Source organism: Balearica regulorum, chromosome 15 (assembly GCF_011004875.1).
Source record: "Balearica regulorum gibbericeps isolate bBalReg1 chromosome 15, bBalReg1.pri, whole genome shotgun sequence".
NCBI lineage: Eukaryota > Metazoa > Chordata > Aves > Gruiformes > Gruidae > Balearica > Balearica regulorum.
Window position 1 is genome coordinate 2744335 of NC_046198.1, and position 21374 is coordinate 2765708.

Here is a 21374-nt window from a genome sequence, read left to right on the forward strand (position 1 = left end):
CACATGGCCTACAGTGGCCCTGACACCTCCTTGGGCTTCGCATTTGAAGGTCAACAGCGTCCTACAAAAGAAATAGACTTTGGGGTTTTTTTAGTCTTAATTCCCAGTGAGCTATTCTCAGAACACAAAAGTGCTTGTGGCTGCGTGAGGGCAAGCCCCAAATACAGAAGCATGCCTGGTCTCTGGAAGTTCAAGTGACAAGGAGCGCTCACAGCATTGACTGAGAGCCTGCAGCCACAGTAGGGAGAGGATGGCACAGCACGACTTGGCAGCAGTAGATGCTGTGGGTCAGGAACAAGGAATGCCAGACAGCTCCGGGGCTGGGTGAGCAGGACCAGAGCTGTGGGGTCTAGGATGGGGAAGTCTGCAAAACACGTGTCATGATCTGCTTCCCTCATTTTATGGGTGCCGGAATTGGAGAGTCTGGGATCCTACGTCACGAGTAGTCACGAGGGTTGGCATCAGGGACTTGGGGAGTTCTGGTCCTGTCCTTGAAGGCCTGTTCTTTCCTTGATCTCTGGCTGACTTGATCTTGCTTTTAGTTCTTTCGTGAATGGATTTGAAGCCTGTGATTTTGCATCCGAGGAAGAGGAAGAGGAGCTTCCAGCATCTCAGGCAGCAGCTCGGGAAGAAGATAAGCTGGAGGCAGTAAGGTGCTACATCCGTTCAAACACAGCCCTGTACAACAAGATTCTCTTTTATGAGCCAATTGAGCTGGCTGCGTTGCATGCAGAGCTGAAACAGAATGGCATTAAAATTTCCAAGGCAAAGCTGCTGGACTTTTTAGACGCTCATTGTATAACATTTACCACGGCTGGAGCCCGGAAGGAGAAGGAACAGAAAAGAAAGGGGAACAAAAAACAGAGGAAACGGTACTGAATGGAACCAACTCCTCCATGCTGAAAATTTTGTACATGAAGGCCTTCCTGATAAGCTGGAATCCCTGTTCCAGACTGGTGCTGGCAGTGGTGCTGCGATCGGTGGGTGCACTGCTCCTCCTTGTGGCCTGCTCTCCAGATGACATGCTGGAGAATGGCTCTCATGAATTGCACAAACTCTTCCAGTCACTGTTCTGCCTTCAGCACGCAGAACAGTCTGAAGCCTCTTTTTTTCCCCCCTGATTTTCCTCCTGTGCCTTTTCTTCTCTTTCCATTTTTCTAATAGATTTTAGGTCCCCATCATTTCTTCATATTGGTGCTTCTGAAGGCAAGTGCTTTCCCCAGTGACACTTGCCAAGACCTTTTCCCTGACCTTGGGCTGTAAAATGCTTCACCTTTCAAGTTCCAGCATTCAGTGGAATAACCTGCCTGCAACCTCTGTCTTTTCCCCTGTTTAAAGCACTGAATGTTTAGACCCCAGTGACTTCTGTCTTCATTGTTCCAGCATACGACTTGCCCTGCTGATTCTTAAGGCAGGGAGCATTGTGGAAATATGATTCCTTTGTTCTGTCCCTGACTCAATTTGTAGTCTCTGGTAAAACTCTTAAATCTGTTTTTCTTAAAAGGCTGCAAAACAGTGGAGGTGTTTTTCTAGTCTCTTTGTGATGGCTCCCAAAAGTGCCCTCTGACACCAGATGTCATGCGAAAGCCCTTTAGATTTGAACATTTGGTTGCATATGTTCACTTGCATGCTGGCTCTGTGTTAAAGATACTATCTGCTCCGTTTTCTGAGCGCCGTTTTACCTTGTCAGTGTAGCTTGAGTATGTCCTCGACAGAGCTGTTTTGACGACAACAGTATTATAGTGACCACTGGATCTCTTCAGCACTTCTTATAACCTGATCTAAACCCATGTCTCTGATCGGTCTCATTTCCAAACAGGACTGATCTTAGCTTGCAAATCGTCTGGGACTCTTGGGGAAGTCTTGGACCCTAAATGGTCATCTTTTATGTATTTACTGTCACAACATCTTCTGACTTTTGTCTGTTCTGAGTCTGCAAAGAGTCTCACTCAACAGAACGGACACAACACTTCAAAAAAAGAAGCTGGATTTCTAAGCTTATTTATGCATTTGAAACATAGAAATATTTTTTTCTATTTTTGATACAGTATATCCTCATTTTTATTTGATTTATGTTATTTACAATAAACCATTTGTAAGGTACTAATGATAAACCACAAGTAATGTCTTATGACAGACTTGGGGGGGGGGTTCTAAGCAGCAACATTGGGTCTAGTCAAGAACAGTGGAGTCCGCAGTCAGCTCCTGTACGAGCTGAAACCCCACAGCAGAGAACTGGAGGAAAAGAAGTCGACACAGGCACCTAGCAGCAAGGAGAGGTGGAGTGGGAGAGCTCACCCGGCAGTGGCTGATGAATTGGAGAGAAGGGAGAGGAGCTGCCTGGTTCATCTGGGCTGTGCAGCCCAAAGGTAAAGGGAGACCCGGGTGGAAGGTTTTGGGGTCTGCCGGGAGGGTGGGCTGTGGGGAAGGGTCCGGGCTGGCCTGGGAGGGGAGAGCTGCTGGTGAAAGGAACCTCCTCTTCTCTGTCAGGTGTCGCAGTGGCACGTGTAAGGGTGGGGGGACCTCCAAGCAAAGCCACCTGCCCTGTCTGGTGCATTGTCAGGGATTTGGGATGGGTTTCTTGCTTGGCAGTCACTTTTCCTCCCCTGCCCCGCTGGGAGATGGCTTTGTTATGTGAAGAGGACAAGGCTTGCCTTAAGTGGCGTTCCAGGAAATGTTGTTTCCCTCTGTACCATGTATTTCTCTCTCAAGTACACACTTCATACACGGAAAAAGCTTCCATCCTACTTACCGGTCTTAATAGGGGAAAACAAACAAGGTCCCTTCCCAGCTTTTGTCCTCTGTTTTTAGAGAAGACGACACTTATGATCAAAGATTTTGTAATCAATTCTTTATTATATCATAACCTTCAATGAATGCAGTGTCACAGTCCAATGGATATAAATTACAGTCGTTCAAATAGCATTGTATCATAAAAAACTCTTTAGCATGCTATGAAAAAAATCTGAATTTTAGTCACTGAAATGTCTCCATCCTCCTGTCTTTGTCATCCTGAAACCTCATAACTGGGCAGTCTTAGCCTAATGCAGAAAGATGATTTTAAATATCACATCTGTGCTGTCAGGGTTTGGAGGTGACTGCTTTGCAGAGGCTTGCCTCCGTGCTTCGTTGTTGCTGAAGTTGACAAAATGAAATGTCTCTTGTAATTCTAAAACTTTTCTCAGATGATGAGAAAAGGATTTAAAATCTTTCACAGCCTTCAAGACCACAAGGACATTTCTGACATACAGTGCAAATTATCTGAAAGCAATTATTCATTTGCTTGCTTCATTAATCCGTAGGTAAAGCGTGCCTCCCCAAGCTAGCACTGGTGTTGCCATCTGCCAGTGATAATGTGTTGCCAAACAGCTTGATTTGTATGTATTTCTGTGTTTTCTTACCTTCCTAATGCAGCCTCGTTTGTCTTGGAAAATACATTGTCATCATTTTTTATTTCCAACTGTGTAGTAACAGCTATCAAAAATATTTTGGTTCTTTTTGTTCTAACACTTCCAAGGCTGCAGAAAAAAAACCAAGAAACAACTTTTCAACTAAGGTATTAGTTGGTTTTTAAGTTAAAGAAAGGAGTGGCTACGGTACTGGCATTGCACAAAGCTTCTGTCTTACCAAGATGTACTGGGTGAGCTCTGAGTGAGCTTTGGAAAAGATGGCTTCTAAATTCTCTGTGACAATCAAATGAGCTGTGAGAATGATTATGGATACCCCTTTGCAGCTACCACCACGTTGGTTTGTGTACTGTGACATTTCCTGCCTGAAAAAAATAGCCTCAATAGGTTTATTCTGAAAAGCTGTGCTGCAGATGTTTACATAATAACCTTGTGTGTGAGAAAAGAGCTGTTGTACGGGCACAGTTCTGTGTGTGTCCGCTTCTCCAGGAGTCACCCTGTTTTTGTGGCATTTCTTGAGTGGGTGCGATCCATCCCCGCGGTCCCTGCCCTGGCCAAGACCCGTGGAGCGGGGCCGGATTAACTACAAAATACAGGAGTGCTGGGAAGCGCGGAGCGGTGACTGCTGTGCCTGCCCCTGGTACTGGGCCCACGGAGCCCGGGTACTACGCTCGCAGCATTGATGTATCGAAGGGATAAATACGAGAGCAGTCCTTCAAGCAGTTAAGGGAACCGGAGCTGTTCTGGAAGTGCATTTCAAATGTACGTGTTTGCTTCAGATCGTTCCAGCATAAAAATCTCTTTCAGAGGCATTGCATATAAGCTGCTTGTTTAATGAAACACGAAGCGCCTGGGAGAGGTGACGCGGCCCTCAGCAGCGGTGTCTCTCTGACTCAGTTGCTGTCCCCCAGAAGAGGGTTTCAGGGGTACCTGTGGTGTTTCTCTGCCCTGGTTCTTTGTATCTCCAGCTGCTGCCCAGGCAGTCATCTGGTAAAGTTGGATTACTAAGGACTGAGTGAGATTGCTAGGGATTTAAGCTTGAGCCTAAGTTCAGCACAAGCTCACTCCTTTCCAGACACCAAAGGGTGCATCTCCACTCTCGGGACCCGGGTCACTCATCTCTTGGAAGGGCACTGAGCCAAGTACACATCTCCACAGCTCTGCCTTGGGGTCCTCTGGAAACTCTTCTCCTTGGTGGGCATTTTGCTGTTCGCCTGACACCCGTGAGCCTGCCCGGACACGCAGAGCTCAAGCCTTGCCCTCCGCGGGTATCCTGAGGGAAACCCTTCGCCTGCGGGGAGACCCTCATCCAGCACCAGATGACCCACGCAGGGGAGAAGCCAGACGAGCGCGGCAAGAGCGGGACCAGCGCCGCCATTTTCCGCCGCCCTCAGAGACGAAGGCGCCGCCCGCCATTGGCCGCCGCCGTCACGTGACAGCGCCGCCGGCGCCCCGGGATCCGCCGCTGAGGACCGCAGGTACCGGGGCCCTGCCCGGGGATAGCCCCGCCGTCCCTGCCGCCTCCCCGCCGCGCCTGGGGGAGCCCCCGCCACGGCCAGGCCCTGATCAGCACCCCCTGCCCTGCGGCTGCATTCATTTCCCCTGGGGTGCTGGGGGAGCCCGGCGGTGGGGCTGGGGTCCCCGCTGAGCGGGGAGGTGCTGGTTCCCAAGTGCCGAAGCCCCTCTGCTCGTAGCAGTCAAAGCTTAGCTCCTGTGACCCTCCCCATTTCTCTTCCCGGAGCAGGACCCCCCTGGAGCAGAGCTGGAGATGATCTCCCACATGGATCAGAAGGAGGAACGGTGGTTCTCCCACCTCCACGCCTACGAAGGGACAACCGTTCTGAGTGACACCTGCACAGGTAAGGGGCCGGTGCAGTCATCTGTGAACCTGTCGGTGAAAAAAAAACGGCTCCAGGATCTCCAAATCCTACCAGAACGCACAGGAGTGGTTGTACTGGGTCGGACTGCGGTCCTTCCAGCTCTGTCTGCTGGCTCTGGCAATGGCCAGTACTAGAGACCCAGAGAAGAGCAGAGAAGCGGTGGCATGTCCCTGTATGCTTTCCCAGCCCCACGCAATCTGTAGCTTCAGAAACTCTTGAGCTAGATGTGTGATGTTTTGATATCTCATAGTCCTTTGTGTATTTTTTTGCCTTCTGAATTTGTATATGTTTTAGCATCCATGACAGCTTGCAGCAAGGAGTTCCGCAGCTTATTTGGCTGTTTTATGCGTCCCTGCCTGCTTTGGTTTCCTTTGAAGCTGCCTTCCAGTAGTTCTCTTGATGTCAGTAGTTTTTTATTTAGAACAGATGGTGCAGGATGGATTTGTATCCACCCCACAGGTCACTTGTGTTTTTATAGTCCTCTGTGATATCCTCTATTAGTTGAGTCATCTCCAATACAGAAGCTGTGCCTTTGATCATTCACGTCACGCCTCTGTATCTTTCTCAGCTCTATTAGAGTTTCTCTGAAATGGGGGATCCGTCCTCCCCTTGCATACAGTCAGGATGTGGGGTTTGAGCACCAAGGCAGAATTACATTCTCTTTTATTCTCTGGGTTTTTTTCGCCAACAATCGCTACCATTTGATTAGCTGCTTTGCCTGCCAGGGAGCTGTAGTTTTCATCTGTCAGCTCTCATTCTAAAGTGCTATTTCTGAACGATACCAAGAACATCCTGGGCCCATCCTGCCCCCTATAAGTGCAAGTATAGAGGCTGTTCCCCTCTGCAATTCTTTGTTTACCTGCAGCGAATGTCCCCTGCCACCTGGTTGGTCAGTATCGTAAGGCTCTGCCGCAGTTGATCTTTAAGTCAGCCTTTGTCGCTTTAACTCTGCATAACACAGAATCATCAGCAGATGTTTCCACCTCTCCTTTCCTTCCCTTACCACCTTATTGAGGGTCACTCATCTCACAGCACCTTAGTGTCTTCATCAGTCTTGGTAAAGGACAGATGTCTTTTGGGAATGCCTTTGAGCTCCAGATCTCCCTTTTGCTAAAGCTGGTGACATCTCTGAAGAACTCCAAGTGCCTTGTGAAGTGACACTTATCCTTCCAAAGACCATGCCAGCTCTTCCCCAATCTGCCCACTTTGGCCATCTCTCCATTAATTCTCTTATTCTGGTTTCTGCTCATTTGCTTGGAATGTCTGCCGGGCCCCCCGATCTCCCCTTAAGCCCTTTCTCTGGCATCGCACTAGCCACCTCCCAGTCCCCCGACAGTGAGATATCCCAGTTGGGAGTCCAGCAGCGTGGTGAGGTGGTGTGAACAGCCCTGACCAAAGGTCTGTGTAGCTTCAAGTCCTGTCTCAGGGATTCAGGGACTGGCCAGACTTGGGTGCCAGGGAAAGGGATATGGTAAGCATACAGTGACTCCTCCCTAGCACAGTCCGCTGTCCTCCAGCAGCCTGAGGCTTACTCATGATGGTGACGTCTTACTTTCAATAGTTGTTACGGGTTTCTCTTCTGCAAACTCTTGAATTCAGTGCTGGAGACAATTGCTGTGTCCTCCCACTGCTGTGAGACAGGCCAGAGTACCAGCCAAATTGCTGACTTGAGAAAGAGAGATCCAAGGGTACATTTAAGGTGATATTTAGGTTCTCTCCCAATATGTACGCTTACTCTGCTTACCTGGAGCTTGTCTTGTAGCTATAGCACTGGAAGTCTTGGATGTAGCAGAGGCTCATGGGCTGAAGGAGAACTGCATTCTTCCTGTCTTAATTAATTTTTGCCAGTTCAGCCTTATGCTTCCAATATTAGTTCCTCAGCATTGTAAAGTCTCTCTCCAAAATATCTGAGTGGCTCCCTCTCTCACCTTGTGAGAGAGAAGGGTCATGCCCTTACTATTCTTCTATTTAAAATACCTCCAGTGAGTTCCAGGCATCATGATTTTGATCATACCCTTTACAGACAACTTGCCCTGGATGCCACTGAAGATACGTAGGAGCTCAGAGGTAACAAAAATGGTTGTAGATGTTTCATAGCTGAGAGCTGGAGCCATGGCTGTAATCATTGTAACAAGAAGCTTGAAACTCCTGACCTTCCCCAAAAAGTACAGAAAGCCATAGAAGACATGATCCTCGTGTACTTTGAAGGCCTTTCAAGTACCTTGTAAAGAACCAACATTCCATGTAAGTACCAAAGCTAGGGTGGGTGAAGGATATTTCTTTGTGCACAACAGCAACACAACTTCACTAGCTCACTCAGTAAGTCTGGCGTACAGGTGAAGAGCTTCATGCTGGCCTGCCAGAAATGTCCTCTTCTTACCCTGTCTTTGGATATCACCTTTTTGTTTTCCTCCAGGCATGGGTGGAGTAGCTGCAGACAAATGGAAATGCCTTCATGGTGAAGAGCAAAGTTGCAATTTCTGTTCCTTTCAAGGGATGATTTTAATGAAAACTATATGGAGGAAGAAGTGGCATCACTACCCCACCAAAATGCCATAAAAGGTGTCTCAGGAGTTCACTGTGAAATCATACCGTGATGTTTTCCTATACTGACTAGAAAGAGGAAGATGAAATATGTATGTATCTCAGTCTGGGTTGAAATTCTAGACTCTCCTTCCTTTATTGCATACTTATGGTTCAGTAGCAACTCTCCTCTTCCAAGGCATGCACTTCTTTATCACAACTCTGCCAGACCACAGGAAGTGCCTGTGGTTTCTACATCAATCCCACGCAACTGATAAGTTACCAGTTTATTTCACAAGAGTTTTCAGAGAACCAGGAGGTACCGTTGAATCTTTAAGTAGGCAAATGTGGAGGTCTGCGTGTTTGCGGCTTTAGTCCTCAGCCTGTTCCATATTTTGGGTCTACGTACGGTCAACAGCAAGTCATCCTTCGCCCCTGGAAGTCCATAGAAAGAGATCATCTGGAAATCTATTTCCCTGATTGACCTGTCTTAAACCTGGATGTGATGCCTCTCTTCAGACATACATGTTGTCATTTCTGCATCCCATGTACATCCCTCTGACACCCATTTACCCTTCCCAGCAAAACGGTGCGTACCACACAAGTCCTGTCTTGCCAATTTAGCGTGTGAGCCCTCAGTAAGCCTGCAAAGAGCTACCTTTCCTTGCTGACAGGAAAGGCGGCAGCCTCGTTGGGGGCGCTTGCTTTTGAACCTGCTAGGATGCTCATCAGGGCTGGAAGGAGTCACTGCTCTGTGTAAATACTCCAGAAATCTCTGCAAGCACCTTGTCTTGGGAAGGTTTTCAGCTGACCTTGAGTCTGCGCAGCATAGATTCGTACCCTTTACGCTTGTGCAAGACTTTATGTGAATAAGAGAGCAGGGATTTGTTCACTGCCAGTGTCCCAGGAGCCATTCATAACTGTTACTTCCGCTGACTTGCGCTACCTTCATCTTCTATGTTTATCGGATTTCCTCAGTGCATAATCTGGAGTCAGCCATGGAGGATCTTCAGTTCACCAACCACCTTTCACAACAGATTTGTTCTGCACCAGTGGAAGCATGAAGTTACATTTCTTCTGCTCTAAGACTGGCGTAAGCCAGGCCCCAGGCGCCCTCTTTGTGTCGTGCCGTAGGACCAGGCTCTCCTTTGTTCATCGTCTCTCTCTGCAGCACAAGAGCAGGGAGGTTGCATCTGTTGCAACCCAAGTAACGTTCTGTCAAACAAGACAGTTCTTTATGGCCCTCCTCTGACTCCTAGTTCAAGTTTTAATAATGTTTTCAGATATAATATCCTGGAAGAGCAGTCATCTTCCCCATTGAAGCACTAAACTTTACCTCTAGTATGCCAATAATTTCAGCAGATTCAGGTTCTGGCAAAGCATGCAGGGCTATTTCCAGGGTTTGTTCCTGAGAACACTCTGAAAAATCCACTGAGTAGTTTGGAGGGAAATATCAGAACTTTTTATACTTAAAGTCAATCTGCTCAATTTTTATAATTTGGCACCTTTTGATTTCCCCTGTCCAAAGTTTCCTGCCTGTGACTCCTCTCTGGATTCTCATTTTATTGCAGCTGAAGATGGGATTGTGAGCAAGAAAGAGGAAAATGCCCACCAAGGCGTCCCCGGGCCAGCAGAACCGGAGCGTTTACTCTCGGGACTCTCCAAGGAAAACAGTTCCCAGAGTCCTGCGCAGGACCCAGCCCTCCCACGCAGGTCAGAAAGGGTTCAGAGACCTCTGGGGAAGAGGCAAAGCCGAGTGACGCTACGTGGAAGAAGTTTCAGGAGGCTGCCGGATATTATCCAGCAGAGAAATCCTTCTGCGAGGAGACTGACGATATGTGGGGACTGCGGGAAGAGCTTCCGGGTGAGCTCCAACCTCGTCCAGCATCGGAGAATCCACACTGGAGAGAAACCCTTTGCCTGCACCGAGTGCGGGGAGAGCTTCCGTCAGCAGTCGCATCTCATCCAGCACCAGAGAATCCACACAGGGGAGAAGCCCTACAAGTGCTCCGAGTGCGGAAAGAGCTTCAGCATGAGCTCGAAGCTGATCCGGCACCAGGTAACCCACACCGGGGAGAAGCCCTACAAGTGTGCCGAGTGCGGGAAGAGCTTCTCTGGGAACTCGCAGCTCGTCCAGCACCAACGAGTGCACACCGGGGAGAAACCCTACGAGTGCAGTGACTGCGGGAAGAGCTTCAGCGTGAGCTCAGCACTGACGCGACACCAGCGGGTCCACACCGGGGAGAAACCCTACGAGTGCACAGAGTGCGGGAAGAGCTTCAGCCAGAGCTCTGAGCTCATGAAGCACCAGCGGGTCCACACCGGGGAGAAGCCGTATGAGTGCTCCGAGTGCACGAAGAGCTTCACCGTGAGTTCAGCCCTCATCCAACACCGGCGGTTCCACATGGGCGAACGCCCTTACAGGTGCACCGAGTGCGGAAAGAGCTTCACCGTGAGCTCCCACCTCATCCAGCACCGCCGCTTCCACACTGGGGAGCGTCCCTTTGAGTGCACCGAGTGCGGGAAGAGCTTTCTGTGGAGATCAGCCCTGCTCCGGCATCACCGGGTCCACACAGGGGAGAGGCCCTACGCCTGCGCTGACTGCGGGGACAGCTTTCGGCAGAGCGCCCATCTCATCCAACACCGGCGTATCCATACCGGGGAGCGTCCCTACACCTGTGCCGACTGTGGGAAGGGCTTCACCGTGAGCTCTGCGCTCCTCCGGCACCAGCACATCCACAGGGGTGGGGAGCCCTGGGGAGGAGCGAGTGTGGGGAGCAGTTAGGTCTGATACCCGGGGAGCGTCCCTGGGGGGCACAGCCCAGCGTCTCTCGCTCCCTTCGCTCTCTTGACCGCCCTGCTCGCAGAAGGTGAAAGCAGTTTCTTTTTAAGAGAACGAGTCGTAAAAAAGAGAGGTGGAAGAAGGGGACGGTGCGAGGAGCTGAACTGAGGTCTGGGGAAGCAGGGGAAAGGGGGTGTTGGGAGGGAGACTCCTGGGAAAGGAAGTGGTTTGAAAAGCTGGAACGCACTTGGCGGTGTCATACCTCGCCTTTTCTCCATGCGCACGTTTTGGACAAGTCATAGAGTGACCCACACGGACCATGTGAGAGCCTGCAACGCTCTCACTAGACAAACAGAACCCCTTGCCTTCCCTCCCTGCCGCTGCTTTGCTGAGGGGCTCTGCGTTGCCGTAGCACAGAGAGCCCAAAAGCCTGGTGCGGCTCAGCCCCCCGTGCTGTCCCCCGACCCTGGGCAGGGGCCGGAGCCCCCGTGGGAGCCGCACCGTGCGTTAGCGAGGCCTGGTGATGTCTAACCCCGCCAAATAAAACCACGGTTAAACCCGCCCTTTCCACCATTTTCCTTCGCCGCCTCCCCCCCGCCCCGTCCCGGCACCGTCTGCGCCTGCGCGGCCTCACGCGCCGGCCGTCCCCGGGGCGGGGCCTCGCTGGAGGCCGATGGGGAGGAGGGGGGGTAGAGCTCCTGTGTGACGTCGCGGCCCGCCTCCACCAATCGGCGGCGCGTCCCGTCCGCGGCTCCTGATTGGCCGCGCCGTCACCGCTTCGTCAATAAATCCGGGGCGGTCGGGCTGGGCCTTTGTCTCGCGCCGCGGGGCAGAGGGCGGGCGTCGGCGGCGGGTGAGTGCGCGCGGCGTGTCTCTATGGCAACGCGGCCGGGCCGGTACCGGGCTCGAGCCCCCGGGCCTTCCCCCTCCCCTGGTTCTGCTCCGTCCGCCCTGGGCCCTCGCCGCTTCCCCGCCAAGGGAAGGAGGCCAAGCTTCCCCCCCCGGCTGCCGCGGGAGGCAGCGGCCCCGTCTCCCCGCTCCCGAAGGCGGGTGGGCCCGGTAGTCTGCGGCTGGGAGACGCTCGGCCGGGAAGCCCGTCCAGGCCGTCTCAGGGCGGTGTCCGTGCGCCTCTGCCCTCCGGGTCCCGGGGCGGCCGGGCCGGGGGGCCTGTGGCTCTGCCCCTTGCCCTGCCAGCCGCGGGGAGGGGATATCTCGGCCGTCCTGCCCGCCATGCCCCGGGCTGCCGGCTGGGACGGCGGTGCGGTGCGTGGCGGGCCGCGCCAGGACGGGCCGTAACGCGTTCGGGGTCCGCAGCGCCCGTCTGCGAGCGGCGTGACAGGCCAGCGCTTGTCAGGCCGTGTCTTCCCTCCCTCCCTCCCTCCCCACGGGCCGGTGGCTGAGGAGGTGTGCCGGAACGGGTGCCTCGCGTCCCCGCTGTGATTCCTGCGCGCAGCTTCTCGCAGAGGGACAGGAGTCCTGTGCCGGGCTCTCCCGCTGGCGTGGGAGGGCTTGGCTCTTCTTGACCCAGCTGAGCTCTGGGAAGAGCTTGGAGGACAAAGGCCTCTGAGGCCTCTTGCTATCCCTGCTTTTCCATTGTTGGGTGAAACAAATGTCTTATTCAAGCCTCACGGTGCCTAGCGCTTGTACGTATTCCGTACGTCACCCATAAGTGCCTGTCACTGGCCCCGCTCGGGGTGTCCCGGGCAGAGTCAACTGCGTGATAGGACGGGCAGGGCAAACGCTGGCTCTCCCCAGAGTAAAGGCTGTTTGACACGTTCGTGGGTGTCTGTCTGTCAGACTGTGCTTTTCCTTCCCCCAGATCCAACCCTGACTGACCTGACCCTTGTGTTGTTCTCCTAGCCGATGTGAGAAAATAGATTCCTGATGTGCTGCTTGACACAAGGGCCACTTCCCAAAGTGTGGAATTGGACAAGATCTGAGAACTCACCAGGAGTTTCCTGGTCGATTTGTTGAGGTGCTGGACTGCAGCTCTTGGGGACAGAAGTAGTGTTTGCATGGGCACTGCTAGAAGTATCTTAGACTTGAGGTATTGCCTAATTTTAGGCTGTGTCCAGGTGAAGTCTTAAACCTACCTGGGATTAGGTAACAACGTAATTGATTCTGTGAGTCTCCATTTCCAGCAGCAGCTGGTGCCAGATACCTCCCCAGAGGGAGGAGGAGACGTGACGCTCTCCTGATGTTCTTGCCAGGTTACCTCTGTGATGACTCTTCAAGCCGTTAGGCCTGGAGTTCTGGGGTTTGTCTCCACTGCAACGATGCTTAGGTAGGTCCAGCCACACTTTGCTGCATGTTAAAGCAAGGACGTAAGTGCTGCGTGTGGGAAAATACCTTTAAGTCGCATGCTAGTTGAACAGCAAACATGAACTCTGTACTGCCTGGGTGTTTGTGAATGATTGAACTTTTCCAGAGGGTGCCCAGGCAAAGTCAGGACTTGCAGTCCTGCTTTCCTGCAGCAGCAGTGCCTACTTCCTTCAAAAGGCATGGGATTATTGGGATTAAGTGTCTTCCTAGGCTGAGAAGAACGGCTGTGCATCTTGACTGTGAAGCTTGCTGTAGAAATGGGTATAGGGGCAAACTAACTGCTGGCTAGATGAGATAGGGATATCTTCTCAGAGGGTTTAAATGCCATTATTGGGAAATAAATGTTTGGAGTGCTGGAGTGTTCTGCACCAAACATTCTCTCCACTCTACAGCCTGGCTATCCCAACTCCCGTAGTTGTTGGACTTCACCCAAGCAGGCTGCTCTCAGGGCTCCAGGGAGGTATGTGTTTACCCTGAACATCAGCCAGGGTCTCGATGAGCAGAGCTCCTCGTAGCAAATGAAACGATGTTCCAGGCTCTGCGGGGGGGGCAGGCAGCTGCTCGAACCTCCCCCTTGGTGTGTGGGACACTGCCTCTTTCAGAGGAGCAGAATGCCCCGAGAAACCAGGGCTTTGACCAGTGACTGTGTTACGGGCTCTCAGTTGCCAGTTTTTTGAATAAAAGCAATGATGTTTGGTGGTAAGAGAGACAAAATTATTTTGATTTCCCCTCCTCCCAGTTCTCATGCAATATCCTAATACTGAAAAGGACAGGGGTTTGATTTGTGCTGACTTGTCTCTTGAATTCACAGCTTATCAGGGAGGTGTCTGTACTAGAGATGGTATCAGGAAAAATCGAAGCTTCCGTATTTTCCTGTATGTGTACTGGCCTCACCTCGGGCTACAGGGACTGGTGTCATCACTGCCCTGCCTATTGCTATAGAGATGAACATCTCAGACTGACCCTCTACAAAAAAAGCCATGGGAGATACAAGTCTGAGCGCGCACCAAAGTCCTTAAATGACTTTTTGTGTGCTAACCCCCTCTTCCAAGAGCAGACAATGCTACTGGAACAATAATTTACTGTTCTGATTGATTGTGCCACTAGTAACAAGCTTGGGTAAAGGCTTCTGAGACCCCATGAGATGCCTCCTGTGTAGCACAGAGAGCAAAGCTCCCGCGTTGGTGAGTGCTGCTAAACGTGGGTGTGGAGGCTCTGAGTGAGTTGGTAGACTTGTCTTGGACAATGCTGACTTCAGGAGCCATGCCGTGTCTGTCTGGCCAGTGGTTACCTTTGACTGTTGCTGCTTTTTACTAATTTCTGAGGTTTGATCTGGTGTGTTGCTTTGGGCTGGAGTTAACATCAACGTTCAGGCCTCTTCCGAGGGATGAACAGTGCTGAAGTGCTCTTTGTGGCTCTGCTCTCACCTGCTGCTTTGTTCTGGTGGCTGTTGCAGGCCTGGCAGCGCGCAGAGGCAGCACACCCTTCCTCCAGGATTCTGGCTCTCCCGAAGTATAAGATAAATCAGAACCAGTTCATCTAGTTTAATTTTGGAATCTGCATTTCTTGAGCAGTGCCTGGCCTGAAGTAAACTGAGCAGAAAGCCGGAGTGTCACGAAAACGTGTGTGTCTGTATTGGCAGGAGGGTGGCTGTGCTGTGCGTGGGGCAAGCAGGCTGTGCCCCCGTGCCCACGACAGGCTCCTGGCTGAGCCCGGACAGGTTATTTGCCTCTTTGCTTTGGTTTTCCTTCCCCATGGTGGGTGTTTCCTGCTGCTCGAAGCTGTGTGATGAGGGAAGGTAGGTCCTGTTTGCTGACCTGGTGTGAACACGCTTGCAGTTCTAGTGAGTGATCAAGTAGACAATACAGCACCCAAACCTGGTTTCCTCAAATGTCTCTGAGCCCTTTGCTGATGTGCCTTTCTGCCCCGGCTGCCTCATCCTGCCCTGAACTCCTCTATCCTAGGGATGAGGAGGCTGTGTCGTGCCCCCAGTGACTGCGCTGGGCTGGCTTGCGTCACCAAGTAATGTGTTTTGGTCGGTCCTCCCCTTGGGGAAGGCACTGTCCCAGTGAGCCCCAAGGCTGTGTGATCACGGGGAAACCTTCGCCCTGGTGATGTGTCCCCCAGGCTGGGTGCCGTGCCGTGCTGCACCCGGGGATGGGTGCTCAGACCTGGCTGAGTCCTGCCAGAGCATGGAGGGCATCGAGAGCGGCTGTAAGACAGGGCTTAAAACTCAGGGGAGAGGAACCAGAGGGCGGTTAACTTGTCACTGGTGAGCTTGGTGTGAGCTGGGAGCCAGCAACTGATGGGCTGGTTCTGGCTCTGGGCTAACAAGCTTGGCGAGCGCGCAGCTGCTCCTCGGCTGGTCTCCCAGCCTGCAGACATGCAGATGCAGCCCACCAAGGGAGACTGAGCTGAAGTGGAAGAGCGTGGAGGGATGGCTCCCTTGCAGCGAGTGCTCTCCAAAGAGCCAGCAGGCAGCTTAGTGCCTTGCTGGTCTGGCCAGGCTGCCTGTAAGGTGGTGGTGCTGTTCCATGCAAAGCTGATTACAGGTCCATTTTATAAATGAGCTGGCTGGATTTCGGGCTTAGCAGGGGCGTTTGGCTGGTGTAAGCCAGGTGTCTCACTCCTGCTTCCGGGTACCTCTTGTGCATCCTGCTACATCTGAAGAGATTTTTTTTTTTTTTTTTTTTCTTTTGCAAGAGAGGAGGGAGAACCCAGTTACTTCTGGGGTTTGAAGTAAGCCCTGCTGGGCAGGAGAGGAGTGTGTGAGGGGTAGCAGGAGCTATCTGCAGCTCACTCTGAACAGAGAGCGGCTGCTTTGACTCTTCATTGAGTACAGCCCGGGAAAGGCAGAGCAGTGAAATCTGCCCCTGCTTTGGAAGTTCCTCTTCATACACTCCGTTGCAGGGAAGGCTTTTGTTTCCCCTGGGAGCTGCCCGACTTCAGAGCTTAGCTGGCCTAATTCACAGCTCTTCCAGGGGAAGCTTCATACTGCTGTGGAAACGAAGTGGCTTGCTCTTCCTCCTGACTGAAGGAGGGGTGCTTGCCTTTCTAGTTGCTCTGCCCAGAGCCTGACATTGAATGACATATTTGGTAGCACCAGTGGAAAGCAGCTTTATCACAACTTCAATGCAGATTGCTAATGTTGAGGTCTCTGGTCACCTTCAGCAGCCATTCTGAAGTGGGAAACCTAACACAGGCTGCTTGCCGGGTTGTAGGCCTCCTCTGAGGTTAACATTTGGTGAACTGGGTGTTACCATTGAGGTTCACCTGGGGTAACTAAACTGAACCAGCACTGCTCGCTCGGAAGTGCCTGGTGTGCAGTGGAAATGGCCAGCAGCTGCTCCTTACCACCCTGCGTGGTGATGCAGCTCAGAGGCTCCTCACTAGACTGCTCAGCATGTCATACCCATCCCTTTGCTAAAGCAGCTTCCCTCTAAAACCCTCTCTAATTTTGCCTTTCAGATTGTCTAATCTCCAGCACTGACCAGCAATGCCATCAGCTATGGAGGGCTCAGAGGGGGGAGAAGAAGGGGAAATCTTGAGCTATGAGGAAACAGAAGATGACAATGTCAGGTGAGTCCTGTCGTGCAACATGGCACAGACACGGTCTTGGGCGAGGCAGGAGACCTTCCAGGTAAAGGAGTGATCTTTTTCCTCGTCTGAAAGGAGTGAGGGACTCCAATAGGTGATTAACCAAATATATGTGCAGTAAAATCTGTTTAATCAAACTGTACTGGAAGGGATGGGAAGGAGCGATCTGGCTAATGCTGACAACAAGCAGTTGGGTTTTTTATTCTCTACTATCAAACTCGAATTTCAGAAATGCTTTGACCATTTGGCAATTGTGTTTGTGCCTTCCTGGCCAAGGTGAGCCAGTTTTCCGTGGCTTGCTGGGCAGTCTCATGTGATAGCAGCAGCTTCTTTTGAAAGATGACCCTAGAAGTGAACTCTGCTCCAGTGAGCTGCCTCTCTTGCCTTTGCAGAATACCTGCTGGTCTAGGCAAGAATCTTTTCTTGGAGGTTAGTTTAAAAAACAAATTCACACACATACTCTAAAAGCTGAGGCTTCAGATTTGGAAAATGGGAAGGGTGAATAGGGTGCTTCCCAGAACACCTAGATGCACTTGACAGGCTCAGTTTCCTAAGAAATTAATGCTCTCTGGCTCTCCTGGCACATCCAGGCCTTGTCCAGTCCTTAGCTGCGGTGTTCGCCTGCTCAGTGGGTCTGGAGTCTTCAAAGTCTCTTACAGCTAATAAGAACATGCTATCTGTAGCAAGCCAGTCCTAAAAACTGTAAGGCACGCTCTGGCATCATTTTGTGTGAGTGTATGTGTCTAACACTGTACCAGACTCCAGGTAGGTGCAGTGGCTGTAACCTAAAAATCGTAGATTATTGTTTAGAAAGACAACTTGTAGAAACCTGCAAAACCAGTGTGATTCAGGATGAATGAACTTTTTAAGGGTGTTCTTGCCCTGTTTTGCCATTTGGCTCTCGTCTTCCTCTCTGGCAGTTGATACCCAAGTCAGAAGAGCTAGGGCCCTGTCTGTGTGTGCATCTGCTCTTACCTCCAGAGTGATGAAGGAGGATGCCACTGAGGCTCCTTTAGCCTGCCCCGGTAGTTGCTCTTTGTATGCTCAAGGCCTCCTTTTGTGGTATTTTGTGGTATTGCTTGGGCTCACGTGGATGAGAAGCAAAAGTAATGGTGCAGGGATCAGAGGATCCTTGGCAATTGCTTCAGCATCCTGGGTGCGAGCCCCTGGCAAGCCCCGTCCCTCCCAGAAGGACAAATCCAGTTGGCACATGGGTGCCCGCATCTGCGGAAGGAGCCTCTGGCTGCTGCCACCCTGCTGCTTCCTCCTGGGGGTGCCAGCCTGAGGGATCCCACCTTGGGCCTTCTCCAAAGTGAGCCTGAGAGGGGAGTGGGGGGGGATCCCTGTAAACACAGCAGGGCCAAACTCGTTACTGCATGTGGAAGTGGGGTGAAAGTAGCTCTCCCTGTTTGCCTGCAGTCCCACCGACCTTTCAGAGCTGCTGAAGGAGGGGACTAAGGAATCCCATGACCGTGCGGAGAACACTCAGTTTGTCAAAGACTTCCTGAAAGGACGGATCAAGAAGGAGCTCTTCAAGGTGAGCGCTGCTCTGCTCCCATGGCAGAGAAGCTCTTTGACATGCCCAGTGACTGGTGCAGGCTCTGTGTGGAGGGGATGGGGGGAATCCAGACTGAACAATCAGAAGTACAGGAGGGTGCTGGCCTGGCACTCCTGCACCGGAGGGCACTGTACCTACAGCTGGGGCCCCAGGGGTGAGGAGCATGCTGGCCCAGCACAAGTTTGATTAGGTGGAAGTGCTGGGCTTCCGGCCACGCGTCTGCTGGCCGCATCACAGGTACTGGTGGCCTAAGCTGTTCAGGAGTGAAATCCTGGTGAGATTACAGCACTTACTGCATCCTCTGAAGAGCAGGCTGTTTTCCATAGACTTCGGGTTAGATTGCTTTCTCCTCTGTACAGAAGAGATGGTATCCTGGGTCTGAGCAGCACTGTCTGATCCTGAAGGTCTTGGCATAGACGGTAGCCTCCTATAGCACAGGGCTGTTGGTGCTAGTTGTACCTTTTGGATGAAGTTTGTCCCTGTGTCTTGCTCTCAAGGTGACGGGAGGCCTGGAGCACACAGCTGGCAACATTCAACTAATTCTTATCTCATGCCCTGTAGGCGTTGTTATGAACATAGATAGAGAAGAGCTTCTGATCCTTATGTACGGGCTCTGCAGGCTGGTTTTGTGTCCAGCCTGGGGGTTTCTGCCTTGTTCACCCCAACTCCGTGCAGGGGGGAGTAATCCTGAGGTGTGATGTGCCGATCCAGCGAATGGCGTCTCACTAGCTGTGCTTTGTCCGTAGCTGGCCACCGTGGCACTTTACTTCACATACTCTGCTCTGGAAGAGGAAATGGATCGCAACAAGGACAACCCAGTCTTTGCTCCTCTATATTTCCCCCTAGAGCTTCACCGGAGAGAAGCATTGGTCAAAGACCTGAAATATTTCTATGGAGAAGACTGGAAAGAGAAGATCCAGTGTTCAGAGGCAACTCAGCACTATGTGCACAGGATCCATCATGTGGGACAACATGAGCCAGAGCTGCTAGTGGCTCACGCTTACACACGCTACATGGGGGACCTCTCAGGTGGCCAAGTGCTGAAGAAGGTAGCCCAGAGGGCCCTGAAGTTGCCAAGCACTGAGGAGGGGATCCAATTCTACATGTTTGACAACATTTCCAATGCACAGCAGTTCAAGCAGCTCTACAGAGCGAGGATGAATGCTCTGGACTTGGACAAGAACACCAAGGAAAGGATTGTGGAAGAGGCCAACCGAGCCTTCAGATTTAACATGCAGGTACTGAATCCCTTGAGCCCCTGTATCTGTGGTTGCTGCTGCTTTGGGGTCTGGACCAGCTCTTAGGTCCAGCTTAATTCAGACTGCTCATCTAGGCCCAGCGGTTTGGGTCTGAGACCACCACAGCCCTTCCATCTGGTAGGGGTGGGATTCTAGTTTGAAAGGCTCTTCCGCTAGCTTCTGCAGACATGACTGGTGCTGGGCAGGAATTCCTCCCATGCCCCAACCCCCCAGTCGAGCCTTTGATTGGGGCAAAATCGAGCTGACTTCACCACAAGATTCCCGTGGGCTGTGTGGCTTTGAAGCAGCAGGAAGAGCAGAGCTCTTGCTCCAAGACAGCCTCAGATTTGAGCGTGTTACACCCCACTGGTTACAGTTTGTCTCCTGTCTGATGCGTTGCCTAATGGCCAAAAATGTCTGTAGCCTCTTGTTCCTTCCCATCATTTGCCTTTCCTAAAACCTGACTGAGCTGCCTCCCTGCCCCAGGGGGCTGAACACAGTCTTAGCTACTGCGGGGAAGCTTTAGCCTGTGCCTATAGCAGGTCGTTGTGGGTCTGCGGGAGGAAGGGGAGAGCGTGTGGCCTCGTGCTCCCACTTGCAGCAGCCTGGATGGCAAATGGCAGGGCAATGCCACATCTGTCTCGCTCCTGCCTCTGACTTGATGCTCTGGCAATGGGCTGCGCCTTCTCGGAGCTGTAGCATGTGCCAGATGGCACTGTGGGTCTGCCACAAGGTGCTCCAAAATGAGTAGCAAATGCTGTCTTTGGGTGGAGGGAGGCAGAAGAGGCTCTTGCCTGTTCTCCAGATCCTTCCAGGGCTCCAGATGAAAGCTGCCCCTCTCTGCCTGCTCACGTACTTGCTGTGTGACCACTTGCAGGTATTTGATGAACTGGACAAGATTGGCAGGTCGCTGACAGAAGCAGCCCAGGACGGAGGCTTTCCAGTCCACGATGGGAAAGGAGACCTACGCAAATGCCCTTACTATGCAGACAAACTAGGTAGGTCACGGTCAACAACAGAGCTGCCACACGCGTACGGCACAAGACTCGCAGCAGTAACGGTGCTCTCTGTGTTCTAGCAGGCAAGGCAGGAACCGGCTGCCCCTATGACGCTGCCGTGGCCTTGGCAAAGCAGCCCCTGGTGCAGCTGATCCTGGCGGCCTGCGTCGCTGTGGCGGCAGGAGCTGCAGCGTGGTACATCATGTGATGGGGAGAGCGGTGCCTGGCTCTAAAAGGTGGCCCTGTCCTTTTTCAAACTGTTCCCTTGCTGTTGGTGGTGAGTTGACTGCAGGGTGGAAGTAAGAAAATAAACAGGAATCCTGCGGGACTGTCAAAGACTCTTTGCACACCAATAATGCAAGCACTGTAATATAATGTCTTTAGCTGACTAGTGTACAGGACTGATCCGGTGTGAGGATTCCACTTCAGCATGGCCCTACCCAGGCTGGGGCAGCTTTTAAGGCTAGAGATGTCTTGTCTTGTACCAGCAAAGGCTTCATGTGCGTGCTTGGCTTTTCATCCCCCTCCCGGGAGCAGTCGCTGGAGGGAGTTTCCTGCCCTGGGCTGCAACCCCAGAACGCGTCACCAGCCTTTGCAGTGAAGAGCGCTTGGTTTCCTACCCTGAGAAACATGTTTCGGTCGTGCTGCAGTGGCTGTGACGTGGGGCTGCTCGCTCAAAGGACTGTCCTGCGTGTTGCAGTGTCCTGGGGACCAAGTAGAAGGGGGTTGGAGGAAGCTCCCTGGGGTGGGGACAGGACTGGGGTGGGGTGGTTTAAGGTGACAAATGTTTATTGTGCAGCACTGGGGTTGTTGGTTGCTGTGTTTTGTTTTGTTTTGTTTTTTCCGAAGCCTTGACTGGAATAAAAAGTTGCAACGCTGTAGCTGGGGAAAGCTGAAAGCACATCACTGGGCCCAGAGGTATAGGGCTGGGGGGGATGCCAGAAGGCTGGGGAGGAGGTTAATGGGGAGAAGGGGGGTGTGTAACTGCTCCCACACTGTTCTATGTGTCTCTGACTCACACACTCCCTGAGACACTCCTGCCCTTACACCCTGCTCTGTCCCTGCTGCC

General features: G+C 52.2%; 3 protein-coding genes across 13 annotated transcripts in view; all 3 read left to right on the plus strand.

Annotated features, from left to right (window-relative positions):
- SLX4 (SLX4 structure-specific endonuclease subunit) overlaps nucleotides 1-2103 on the plus strand; it is a 34581-nt gene extending 32478 nt beyond the window's left edge. For all 6 annotated transcript variants that reach the window (XM_075767844.1, XM_075767841.1, XM_075767840.1 and 3 more), the window contains one exon: nucleotides 543-2103. In XM_075767844.1, coding sequence (XP_075623959.1) covers nucleotides 543-879 — 337 coding nt within the window. In that variant the 3' untranslated portion in view covers nucleotides 880-2103. The remainder of the gene's footprint in view (nucleotides 1-542) is intronic.
- A 374-nt stretch (nucleotides 2104-2477) lies between these two features.
- LOC104631939 (uncharacterized) lies at nucleotides 2478-11154 on the plus strand. Its single transcript, XM_010297648.2, has 2 exons — nucleotides 2478-5266; nucleotides 9382-11154. Exons 1-2 carry the CDS (start codon nucleotides 5176-5178, stop codon nucleotides 10593-10595), a joined length of 1305 nt encoding a protein of 434 aa, XP_010295950.1. The 5' UTR covers nucleotides 2478-5175; the 3' UTR covers nucleotides 10596-11154.
- A 142-nt stretch (nucleotides 11155-11296) lies between these two features.
- On the plus strand, nucleotides 11297-21186 carry HMOX2 (heme oxygenase 2). Of its 6 annotated transcripts, XM_075767851.1 has the most exons (7): nucleotides 11370-11445; nucleotides 12803-12876; nucleotides 16383-16493; nucleotides 17931-18048; nucleotides 18816-19307; nucleotides 20185-20305; nucleotides 20389-21186. In XM_075767851.1, exons 3-7 carry the CDS (start codon nucleotides 16411-16413, stop codon nucleotides 20511-20513), a joined length of 939 nt encoding a protein of 312 aa, XP_075623966.1. In that variant the 5' UTR covers nucleotides 11370-11445; nucleotides 12803-12876; nucleotides 16383-16410; the 3' UTR covers nucleotides 20514-21186. The 6 variants fall into 6 exon arrangements, with proteins under 6 accessions (XP_075623965.1, XP_075623961.1, XP_075623966.1 ...); XM_075767850.1 differs by lacking the exon at nucleotides 12803-12876 and having other exon boundaries at nucleotides 11297-11445; XM_075767846.1 differs by lacking the exon at nucleotides 12803-12876 and having other exon boundaries at nucleotides 11334-11445; nucleotides 20386-21186.
- The last annotated feature ends 188 nt before the right edge of the window (nucleotides 21187-21374 follow it).

Coding starts and splice junctions, on each gene's coding strand:
- LOC104631939 (XM_010297648.2), top strand. CDS start 5,176: ATGATCTCCCACATGGATCAGAAGGAGGAACGGTGGTTCTCCCACCTC. Junction 5,267..9,381: donor TCTGAGTGACACCTGCACAG/GTAAGGGGCCGG, acceptor ATTTTATTGCAG/CTGAAGATGGGATTGTGAGC.
- HMOX2 (XM_075767846.1), top strand. CDS start 16,411: ATGCCATCAGCTATGGAGGGCTCAGAGGGGGGAGAAGAAGGGGAAATC. Junction 16,494..17,930: donor ACAGAAGATGACAATGTCAG/GTGAGTCCTGTC, acceptor GTTTGCCTGCAG/TCCCACCGACCTTTCAGAGC. Junction 19,308..20,184: donor CCTTCAGATTTAACATGCAG/GTACTGAATCCC, acceptor GACCACTTGCAG/GTATTTGATGAACTGGACAA.